We start from the raw sequence: 12,682 nt of genomic DNA on the forward strand, positions 1-12,682 counted from the left end.
TGTTTTTTAAACCAATAGTTTAAAATAACACAAGCAATGAAAATGGTGAAAAACACAAATAAGGGAGAAAAAATACCAGATTTTCAAATAAAGCTCTAAGAATGGGAAAAATTCCAAGACGTAACAAAGCCAAAATTTTAGAAAGCTCAACAGACCTTGACTCTGCTCAGAAGGCTGCACAGTTTGTTATTCTAGAGGACACGATCACCACTAATTACTAACTTTATCCATATCTGTTTCTAAAACCCTTTCCTGTTTAAAACATACCTTCTCCCCAATGTATCTAAAACATGCGAATGTCAGAGATTGTAACTCACTAATGAAACTCAACACTTGCAAAAGTCAAACCGGTTTCACATTTCTCTCCCTCCTCCCTACACACCCCAAAACAAACACCACCACCGAGTCTATTTTGAGCTACAGAGGTGTCACTGTGACTAACTAGAAAGAGAAACACCCACATACCTCAACGTTGTATTCTTCTCCATCACTATTGATTCTCACTGTAAAATCTTCATCCCCAATATGTGCCACAACCTTGGAATTATGCTCTCCTTTAACATAAGCAAGGAAAAAATAAATTAATTCAGCTCCATTTGCATATATTCCTGCATAGACACTGTTTGTTGGGTTTTTTTAATTGTTTCTAAACTTCATGCCAAATTACTTTCCTCACTCTCTGAAGAACACTATACTGTCCAGTTTAAAGGAAAAAAAGAAATGAAACAGCACTGCTCCCCAGTCTTAACTTCCTAGTGGTCACAGTCATCAAGACTCAGATTTAATTGACAATTTTGCAGAAAGTGTTGAGATGGCTCTGGGGATTAGTAATAGGACACAGAATATTTCTGCCAACAAAAGCAGCTTGCATCTTACTACTATCAGACAGCAGTCTGACATGGCGTCAGCCTGGATACCAGTGGAAAAGACTTTTACCACATCACACAGGCAACATAAAAATCAAAACAACTTAGCGGAACCATTAGTGCTGGACTAAAGTGGAGCAAGATACCCCTTCTTCACAGAAAAGTAATCTGCAAAGAATCATCTTAAAGTCTTTTAATATAACAATCTGGGCAACACTGCATCACTACTACCCAGGCTTTGTGTTCTGGGACAATGAACATTCAAGTCTTACACTCCACTTGGAATTAAAGCTACCATCATAGTTTTCAAGAAAAACCAAAAAAACAACCAAAACAAAACAAAAAAACACAAGCTGCTGCTTGACTAAATTATACCTTTGTGTCCTGCCAAACTAAACAGAAGAGTCCTATCTTAGAACCTTGGTGCAATAGCTGAAAAAAAAAAAAAAAAAAACAAACCCCACCACCCACCAAACCTAAAAAATCCCCCAAACCCACCACAAAAACAAAACCAGAAAACCCCAGGGACATGAAAATTAAGTTTACTTGTTTATCCTAACCATATTTGATGAAAATGAGGGCAATACACCATTTACTTTGGCCAAGAGACTCAAAGCTGTGCTTTCTCAGCACTGACACACAGTCTAGTCCATACTAACCAACGACATGTCCGGTAAAAAAGTCTTGCCACTGAACACGATGCTTCTTTTCCTTGCCTTCACCATCCACAATTAATGCTTGAAATTTTTCTGAAAAGTGTTCAGCAGTTGCTGTTAAGTATAATTTAAAGTGCCTGTAAAAGAATTTACTTCCATTTATTTTTAAGCAAAGTATACACATAACAGATACATCCAAGTTTCCATTTTACTGAGGGCCCAAAAGAAGTTAGAAAGCATTAATTCTGATAAGCAGGCTACAAAAACATATACTATGTAATTCATAACTGTAAATATTTTTAAAGAGTCAAAGATGTTTAATTAGAAAAATAAAAAATAAACCCCAAAATCCAAAACCGCCACAGTTTGTTCATGACGGATCTTCTCCATTTGCTGTCAAACAAAACTAGTTACTGGTAACTATTTAAAGAAAATCAGACCAAGGAATGTGTTCGTGTATTTGAAATTAAGTTACCTTGAAGTTCTTATTTTCTGAAATAATACAGTCAGAAGACCATAAACAGAAATCTGAACTCTGTAGATTTCTATGATATTGTATTGGTTTTGTTTGGCAAGGTTTTGGTAGCGGGGGGGGGGGGGGGGGGGGGGTTACAGGGGTGGCTTCTGTAAGAAGCTGCTGGAAGCTTCCCCTGTGTTCGAGAGAGAGCGAGCCCATATTAGCCGGCTCTGAGACAGACCCGCCGCCGGCCAAGGCCGAGCCAATCAGTGATAGTGGTAACGCCTCTGTGATAACATTTTTAAGAAGGAAAAAAAGTTGGGACGGAGAGAAACTGCCGCCGGAGTGAGGAGTGAGAACATGTAAGAGAAACAAGCCTGCGGACACCAAGGTCAGTGAAGAAGGAGGGGGAGGAGATGCTCCAGGCGCCGGAGCGAAGATTCCCCTGCAGCCCGTGGGGAAGACCCTGGTGAGGCAGGCTGTCCCCCTGCAGTCCAGGGAGGTCCACGGTGGAGCAGATCTCCACCTGTAGCCCGTGGAGGACCCCACGCCGGAGCAGGTGGGTTCCCGAAGGAGGCTGTGACCCCGTGGGAACCCCGCGCTGGAGCAGGTTCCTGGCAGGACCTGCGGATCTGTGGAGAGAGGAGCCCACGGAGCAGGCTTTCTGGCAGGACTTGTGACCCCGTGGGGGACCTGCGCTGGAGCAGTGTGCTCCTGAAGGACTGCACACCGTGGAATGGACCCATGCTGGAGCAGTTCGTGAAGAACTGCAGCCCGTGGGAATGGCCCACGTTGGAGGAGTTCGTGGAGGACTGTCTCCCGTGGGTGGGACCCCACGCTGGAGCAGGGGAAGAGTGTGATCAGCCCTCGTCCTGAGGAGGTGAAGCGGCAGAAAATAACGTGTGATGACCATAAACCCCATCCCTGTCCCCCTGTGCCGCTGGGGGGGCTTGGTGGTGAAATCCGGGAGGGTAGTTGTGCCCGGGAAGAACGGAGGGGTGGTGGGAAGGTGTTCTGAGATTTCATTTTACTTCTCATTACCTTGCTCTGGTTGATTTGTAATAAATTGAGTATGTTTTGCAAATTGAGTCTGTTTTGCCCGTGACGGTAATAGTGAATGATCTCTCCTGTCCTTATCTCGACCCGCGAGCCTTTTGTTATATTTTCTCTCCCCTATCCAGCTGAGGATGGGGGAGTGATAGAACGGCTTTGGTGGGCACCTGGTGTTCAGCCAGGGTTAACCCATCACAGATATATTGTCACAAAAACTAAAGGCTATCCCAAGAAGTAACTAGAGAACCTTCTCTGGAAGGAGCCTCATCGGCTCTTGGTTTACGTGGGCTTTGGGTCAAAGATTTTTGGTATGCCCCTCTGCAATTATTCTGTAATTATCATTGGCCATATTGCAACCTCGCCATAAAGTCAGGGTGCACGAGGCAGTGCAAAACAGGGACAGCCAGACATTTGATCCCATTAACCTTTTATACTTGGTACTTAAAAATTACCCCCTTGGTACTTAAAAATTACCCCCTCCACACATTTAGAGATTAAAAAAATATGCACAACAACTTGCATGACAGTTGTAGTTGTAGATGACAGACAGGGGAAGGCACATGAGAACACAGTAGACAAAGATGTCAGATGAACAAAAATTGATCTACACTTCTTAATACAAAACATTATTCTCACTCTGCTCCCCCATTTGAGAGTCACAATTTTAGCACTCAAATACCTGTAAGACGCTTTTCTGACACTCAGTAAAATCCATACAACCTTTATGCCTGCTCTCTTCTACCTCTTCTTCCCCTTTCACCTGTGCTTCTATTTCCCATCTTATGAAAAAAATGATTAAAAGAAGAGTTTTACTGAATGGGAAATTTTCACTTAGTAGGGAGAGGATTAAACCTCCATGAAAAAAAACACAATAAATCTCTTGGGCAACACACTACACACGCTCCCCAAAGCAAAGGCAGAGATTTTCAAGAACCAGAGGACAGTCAAGAAGTATGACAATGTTGCCAGATGAGGTATAAATGGGATCCAACCTAATCAGTGAAAGTAATCTACATAAAACCAAAGCTAAGAACAAAGCAAAAGAAATCTTAAATCACTGCCACTTCAGCAGAGTAATACAATGCAACTTAGTTTTCTGTTTCCTCTGAGCCTCTCTGAAGTCATATAACCACTAACTTAGAACTGGCCAGTCATGACAGAAAACAAGAACTATTTCTGGGTTTGGAACTGTGCATTATTCATTACAAACTGAAGGAAAATATTACACTATTTCATTGCTGATGTTAATTACCTTTGCAGGGCTGAAAAACTTAAGAGCCTCTCCACATGTGTCTCAGGCTGGAGGTCCCTCTTCTTCAGTGAGTGTTGCTGGATGCTAGACTGAGAAAGGATGTCGTAGTCTGAAAGCATGGACTCAACTGTGTCTGGAAGAGCAACAAGGAAAGTTTTGGTTTCAAGAGACTCTTTCACAAATGCACACATAAACCAGCAAAACAGAGCCTCCAATTTCAACAGCAAGACCACATTTTGCTCTAATTTTAGGATAACTATCGTACATTTCTGTAAAGGTACATTTTGTGTAGGTGAACAGAAATCATAGTGTGAGGCAAGACACAATCTGAAAGAAGCAAAGTATTTAGTTCACTTCTTATAGCAATTTTTGAGCAACCAACCTATCATTTTTATTGCCACAGCTGTGCAGACCTAATGCCCTCCCTGGCTGCCCTCTGGAAACTAAATGGGGGAGAACATCCTCATTTCTCTGGAGTGAATCACTCTCCTCACCTGCTGGTCCTCATCCAAGTCTAAGGAAGAAAATAATTTAACCTAGGAAACTTCTACCAAATTCACTACAGATCAGGACTGCATTTATTGCCTTTCTGTCCAACAGTAGCCAGAAAACAGGTGTCTGTGTAGCATAATCAATCAGAAATAACTAACAAGGCACCTCATATGAGGCACCTCCAGGTACCCTGGTTTCCCAGTACCTTACCACCACACAAAACTCCTTTGATTTCCCTACTCTGAACATAAGAACTTATTCAGAGGACGGAGACCAAGGGCCCGCCCAAACCCCTATGGGGAACAGCACACAAATTAAAAATTCAGGTCAATATTCTGCATATTCTTCCACCATTAACAAGTGCATAATGCTGGCTGCCAATGGTGTCTGACTCTTGCTGATAAAGCCTCCTGCTGCTTGGTAAGCCATCCCTTCGCTGGGAGCACCCACCCACACTCCTCCTCTGGAGCACCCACCAGCCAGCAAGGCACCTGACAACCACCTTCACTTCCACCAGCGCCAATCAATTCATTTGCCCTTTACAGCCCTAAACAGAGGCCCTTTTTCCCACATCACTGTCTTCCTTCTCTGCCAGAGGTGTTCACTCTTTTCAATGAACCAAATGAGGAGTCAGCCATGTTTTACAAGAAGCAGAAGTGCTCATCCAGCCATTCTTCACTAAAAAAAAAAAAAAAAAAAAAAAAAAAAAAAATCCCTTTTTTTCCCCTTCATTTCAGCTGTGCTTCTAAATCAGACATGATAGCTATCAAAGTGGGTTTTTATTAACGAAGATGGCCTTTTCACTTCTTCAGAGTCCCCAATCACTAGCTTATACCACCCAGCCAAGTAACCTCACATGTTTTATTAGACTTTTAGTAAGCAGCACCACTAGGAAGCTGCATTTTACTGGTTCTTGTGCAACAAGCCAAGATGGCCAACTTGAAATCCAGATTGATATAGCTCCTGAAATTTATTTAAACTTGACACTCAGTACCATCAATTATCCCCAAATACATGCCTCTAAAACCCAAGAAAACCTTTAAGAATGGGCATGTTACCTGGGCCAAGGCAAGCACCTCACTGCAAGGGGGCAGGTGGGAAGAATTAACCACCAGTGTATGTGCACACATATGCTTGTGTACACTGGAAGCAAGGAAGCTGCAGAAACAAAGATGACCCTCACAGCCCTCTTGGCCCTGCACCAGACTGACTATCAAAGTGACACAGCTGCCTTCTTGTGCAGCAGAAGCCACCGAGCAGCGGCTCCCAGGCTTCTCCCTCCCCTGCTGTTGAGCAACACAGGAAGGGCAGTGCAGTTGCCATTTCCTGATTTCTGTTTACAACCCACAGGTTGAGAGCACCTGCAATTGATTACCATGCATTTAGGGTTATATGCAAAGGCAAGTTTCCAACACCTTTGTGTTGTGGGTTTTTTCCACTTATGGGCACACTTACGGCATGCCAGGCAGTGCCTTCATCGTTAGCTTGCCAGAGGCTGCAGAGCTGGTTCACTAGAGCCACGCAGTGAGCAAATACCTAAAAAAATCCCCTTCCCAAATCCCTTTTATTTAAAAAGTCTATTACAATTCATTGCTTATGGTCTGGCACCTGCCTTCATCCAGAACCACCTGGGAGGAGGATAGGGACAGGCAGGAAAAATCAATTCTGAAAAAAAGCCTCATTAAACTGTCTAGTCCTAAATTCTTTTAATTAAACCTGAGATTCTTTCAACACGCTCAGCCAGAGCAGACCCCTCAACTAAAGTGAATGTTGACATAAAGGATACCAAACGTCGGTTTGTGATACAGAGCAAGTGTGTGGTATGTGGGCCATGAAGCAAGAGAGGTGTGGTACCAGAGCTGTGCTGCTGGGGACTGACACAGCAACTTGCCAAGCACAAGGTCTGCCCAAGAGGCACAACCCCAGCTGCAAAATACTACTCTCTCTGCCCTTTTCCACCTCTGCCTGCAAAGTACAGCCCAGAACCAGAGGAAGGTCATGCCAAAGAGCAAGATGCAGCTGCCACTATGGCCAAATAAAATGTCTCGGTTTGATGGCAAGAGAACTGAGAAGTCTGCTAAAGAAATTAGGTTTTTTTATTTGGTAGGCAAGGAGAACTTCAGAAGTCCTGCTCCACCTCAGCACACACAAATATCCTTCTGGAAATGTCTCTCAGAGACAGGGGATGGGTAGTAAGAACAAGACCTACAGACTTGAGGAAGATGAGTAAGATGATTGTTAAAGTAACAAATGAAACACAGGACACTCCTAGTTCCTGTTACCCTGAAACAAGAATGCACTTGTTCGTATTTCCTCTTACACTTCCTAAATTTGTTTGCTTTTAATTTTACTTGTGACACAAGTAGACTTAAAGTCATGCTGCTGCTAGACATAAATCCGTGAACTAATTCAGGTGTCAGACAGATGTGGAAAAAATATATTGGTAACACACTCAAACCAAAATTTTTCTGTAAAATTTCCATACTGTGAAAATGAATCCATGGTCATGGCTTATTGAAAATGAAAGATGAAGTGTCGTTATTTTAAAACAAAATACAGAGCTGTACAGAGTCCAACTGTACAGCAGTCTGTGGATGGGAGCCACAGCAAGCATATACTTGACTACTTTTTATTCAAGTTTAATAATCTTTCTGGCATTCCTTCCTCATTATCTTCACTATGGTCCAAGAGTCATTTCCCACGGGCTTCAACAGCACCAAGCTGACTCAGGTTTTCCCAAACCACTTTCCTGTGGTTCCTTCCCTTCCACCCCCTCTTAGATTTCTGCATTCCTCTCTTTTTGGAGAGGGACACCTTAATTTCATCCTGATATCCCACATATTTATTTATTTATGATCGCCAGCCTTCACCTCATTCCACCTTCTCTCCTGGGATGGGGGGGGGGGGGGGGGGTGGGGACGGACACAGAACATACACATCTCAGGTATGTAAAAGAAACTGGGAAGGAACATCGGTGACAAAGACAATACTCCGAAGTTCTCACAAAGAAATCCACAACAGTGACTTCTCCTCTGCCCCCAACTTTGAACTCACTAATTGTTTCCTCTTTTTCTTTCACCTCGTTTCAAGGCTAAAAGCCTACTGCTGCTAGACTTTGCAACTTAACACAGGAAAGTATCTTTTAAATAAATTATGGACCAGTATGCATTGCAGCAGGCTACTCCAGCAGCAAAGATATCAAGAATGTGCTGGACAACAGCTTAGCTCACTGAGTCGGAGGCCACTGCATATATTTCAAAAGAAGAGGTTTCTCTTCAAGTGCTCAGCTACCAATTCAAATACCAATGGCATCCTTCTCCAATCAGCTCAGCTTTCATAAGCAGAACAGTAAATTCCCATGATCTCATGCCCAACATATTGCCCAGAAAGCAACAAGTAAATGTGGCAGGTCAGCCATTTCATAAGCATTCTTTTGCACTGCATTATTTACAGAAAGGTTAATCTTATCTAGAAGCATCAAGTTTTAACCCAGAAGATATAATTAATATTTTTTAAAAACTCTCTTCACAATTATCCCATGATAATGTCTCTACTTAAAACACAAGATCCAACAATATTTAAAAAAAACATTACTTTCAGGATATAAAAATGACCACAAGAGCATCAGAGGGGTTTGCAGGAATGATTGCAGTTATTTCTCCAACCACCCCAAGGGGAATAAAAGCAGAAATAAATCTCCTGTCAAAAGGCACTGGAATGGGATGACAAGCCTACAGACAGTAGCCCTGGAACAAACACAGCAAACACACTTGGGGAGGATTTTGCAGTGTGACTGTTAAATCACTGGCATGTCCAAGACTGAAAAAAGGCCTCCAGCCTGTATTTTACATGGCACTTGTCAACTACAACCCAGGTACTGATCTCAAGCTGACTTCCAATGGGTATCAAATACCTATCAAAAGCTTGTGAGCAGCTAACTAATAACAATTTTTCTGATTCAGCTGGGGAGTGACTGAATGGTTGAAGGGCTCCATATTCTTTATTGTTACTATTTATTTTTTATTCTCCAAATTATGCTCTTCTTCCTACATTAAAATATTTTAATTAAAGTAACCAAATAAAGTAACTTCAAATATAATTCACAGACTCAGTCAGAATTTGGACCAGGAAACACAGACTGGAGTCTTTCCAACCTTAACCATGAGCTAAAGCAGGTCACCACCACCCTACATAAAACAGCTGCCCTCGTGCTTGTGGTAACAGCCGGTTACTGGCTGCAATATAGCGGGATGGTTTGACTGGAGCACCATGCCAGGGAGTGCTAATGGAGAAGGCCAATATATTCATATCTCAACCAGGCACACAAACAGTCTTCACCAGGCAGGAGGTGATGCAGTCATGCCTAAATGTTTATGGGTACCTTCCCTGAACAGTTTACACTGCTTTTAGGAGACTGTTGATGAAGAGGATGTGTTGAGAAGATCCATCTGTGGGAAAGCTGTTCCGTAACAGCTCATTACACGTGCTGCTACATCTCTCTCCAGTGCATCTGGTACAGAGCCATTGCCAAAGACAGAAAACAAAGTGAATTGAAACACTTATCCCTTGTGAAACAGCCCATGCTTTTAACAGTTTAGATAAATCATGTTTACTTGTTTCCACTGCATAAAGAGGGGCTGCTGTTTTGCTCATCGAGTATACATGAACAGAAGAACTTGTGTGAGAAACGGGTTCAAAGCAAGAACCAAATGTATGTCAGCCTGCTTATAAACCATAACAGGACAGAGGTTTACACTCCGTTTAAACACATTTCTAGACAAACCTGTCATTAAGAATGGCCAGCCATGTCAGCATTGCTGAATGTTTTAAAAGACATGCTTCTGACTCGATCCCAACTGCACAAAACTTGCTAAACCATGTGAGGAAAACAAGCTGCCCAAATTCAGTTAGTCACCAGCACAGTACAGACAAAGCCTCAGGGTATGGTTACACAGACCTCACACTGGGAGGTAAGGTAGGCTGCTGATTTACCATCTACCAGCTACTCCACAGTATACTTTTCCTGCAGTTACACCGGTTAAACTACTCTCTACTTACCACAAATTCAGAAGTGTCCAGTGATGGATACCATGGAAAAGCTAACAACTTACAAAACACCTTTTAGTTCATCTCAGGAAAAAATTTATTCATATAGCTGCACCCTTATACAACTCCAAAGTTTTTTCCCTACGGTAAAATAGACATCTGTTTCTAGACAGTGCGAATATTTCCTTAAGGGTGCAAATTCTGTTTAGCAGAAGCCGTACAGATAATTAAACTGCTATTTCTGGTGGTTTTGAATACAGCTGAATACCCCCGATGGCTCTTACATGTTACCTCACGCTCTTCTGACCTTGCAAATTTTCTCCTTCACTGAACACATCTTAAATAAGGAACAGTGAGGAACAAAATTTATTCTGTTGGATCTACTTGATTAATAACTCAGTCTGTCCTATTAGTCAAAGCAGAAGGCACTTTATGGAGAAAAAAAAAAAGAATGCAATATCCTGCTCAAATACTGACGTTATAAAAAATAAGGAAGCCCACTGAATTATCCTCATATTTAAAGTGAAACAAGGGCAATACAGCTGTGTCATCTTAAAACTAGAACAGCATCATATGACTCGATGCTCAAAAAAAACCCCAAAACTCAAAAATCAGATGCTTTCACATATCCTGCAGAGAAGAACAGCCAAGTCACAGGATGTAGTGTTCTCTGGAAACATCATTTGTCTGGCTCTCCAAAAACTGTCAGCCTCACTACTGTGCTTAGATACCACACCACAAAATCATGCTGTGTCACAAAATAAGTTTGAGTGCAGCTGATTCTAGGTAAAGACTAATTACTGTCTGGACTATGTTTGTGAGATGAACCTCTTCTCCCCATCTGACTGCATCTCTTCTTGAAGATACGACTTTGGACTCACTCAGACACAACCTTCCAAAATTCAAGGCACGCCACAGGTACTGAGGGGCAGAACTCCATGATTTCAGTAACAATCTGAAAAGGTGAGCAAGGAAACCAAGGATTGCAAGGGATACCATGTTCTTGTTCAACACCTCAGTAATTATAGATCAACATCAAGTGGGTGGCAGCTGTAGGTGCCTCCCTGCACAACAGGGCCCCCTTCCCTTACCACCCCCAAGTCCATGTACCTACATAGGTTAAAAATGCAGGTATCAAGGAGGACAAAAAAGTACAAACAATGCATATTAAGAGCAGCACAGGAAGACAAGGATGGATACTGTGAAGAGATGCAGGGCACAAGCGACATAAATAGGAGCAGTATGGTCACATACATCTGCAAGAATAAGACACCAGGAAGACCATCAGAACCATTGAGAGGGTTGCAGGATATCCCCAAAACAAGCAAGTTTGAGTGTGGCATATGAAATCCGTAGAACAGGACAGCAGGATGTACTGCTCTTTGTTAAAGAAACCTGGCTCTTGGTTAACCTTTTATTACACACAGCAAAGGACTGCCCTTGATCAGTCTGGGAAACAAGCAAACTCGGACTCCTGCAGTTTATAAAAAAGCTGGGGGGAAAAAAAAGTCAGCCTGTTTATAACAGAAGTTAAATATAAACTTCTATCTCAAAAATAAATCTCTACTGACTACTAAACACATAATTAAATCCTGGTGTAACATTAGAGTGCAATCAGGAGAACTCTGCACTGAAGAGCTGGCTGGCTGTGCTTCCTTGCTCAGCCGTTCCAGCTGCAGAGCAGAAAGCCATGCTGGGGCTTCTGCACACACACACAAAAACTCCAGGGTAGCAGAAGCGTGAAACTGAGATGAGTCACTGCTGCTATCAGCAATGAACAGTAGCAGGGAAGTTATCAGTTTTTACAGTGGGGGGAAAGAAAAATAAAACTACCCCAAATCTTAAATGCAACCAAGAGTTTTACTTCTTGGCCTGCCTAGAAGTCAGACCAAATCAGCACTACTGAAAACCAAACTCACACTGAGCACTTGATTATGTTCCTATCACAAAAGTCTTGCAATATTAAGGGTAATTCTTAATAATTAGAATTTAATCTAGTGTTGACATTTTTCACTTTGTTGACTTTGAGTACTTCTCTCAGGAATTACACTTTTATCACTTTTTTTTTTCCAGTTAGAAATGGAAACGTTGACTGATTCACAGGAACAAAAGAAAACAAACCCAATAAAAGTACTTTAAAACCTTAATATTAAGTACCTTCACAGAACAGATTGCCAATCCACAACACAAAAATCACATTGATAATTTGCATTCAATAAGGCCACATCTACATGAAGCATTTGCTGTTCATATGAAGACAAAGTGTACAGAAGACTCTACTTTATCACTTAGCCTGTAACACCACCTGTGGAAACACTGCATCTACAAATTCCTGCAATGATCTTGAAATAATCCCACAGCATCCCAGGCAGCTATCACGAACTGCAAGATACTGCTATTAGGCTGAGTGTTCTTGGATTCTCCTCCATGTGATGCATTTTGTCACACTAAGTGTGAAGTAGAATTCAAAATTGAATGCAAATGATTTTATGCTGCCCTCTGCATCACTCAGCTCCCCCAGTTTATTCAACACCACTATCATTTGTTTTTTTCACTCAAATTGTAAATTCTAGTCTTTTAATGTGTATTACACGGGTTTGTACCGAACCATTTATAATGGGTCATTTCTTCTGCTCAGGCAGTTCGTTTTGAGTTCTGCATGGCATTTGAGCAGTGTGGAGAAAAAACAATTCAAGCCCAGTTTACCTGCCTCAGATTTTATTAGTGCAATATAGCAGGTAGAAAAAGACTAGCAGTGAGTGATTCAAAGAATATCAGCTGTTCCTATCCTGGGCAGATATCTTATTTAATTCCCTGTTTAGCTTATGATAAAAAAAGATCTCATTCAAAACCGGTTAAC

At 41.9% G+C, this 12,682-nt stretch overlaps 1 protein-coding gene across 3 annotated transcripts in view; it reads right to left on the reverse strand.

Annotated features, from left to right (window-relative positions):
• ADAM17 (ADAM metallopeptidase domain 17) overlaps positions 1-12,682 on the reverse strand; it is a 37,165-nt gene that overhangs the window by 20,485 nt on the left and 3,998 nt on the right. For all 3 annotated transcript variants that reach the window (XM_049818757.1, XM_049818755.1, XM_049818756.1), the window contains exons 2-4: positions 4,285-4,417; positions 1,526-1,659; positions 466-554 (exon numbers count right to left, since the gene is read on the reverse strand). In XM_049818757.1, coding sequence (XP_049674714.1) covers positions 466-554; positions 1,526-1,659; positions 4,285-4,417 — 356 coding nt within the window. The remainder of the gene's footprint in view (positions 1-465; positions 555-1,525; positions 1,660-4,284; positions 4,418-12,682) is intronic.

This window comes from Accipiter gentilis, chromosome 16 (assembly GCF_929443795.1).
Source record: "Accipiter gentilis chromosome 16, bAccGen1.1, whole genome shotgun sequence".
Classification (NCBI taxonomy): domain Eukaryota; kingdom Metazoa; phylum Chordata; class Aves; order Accipitriformes; family Accipitridae; genus Astur; species Astur gentilis.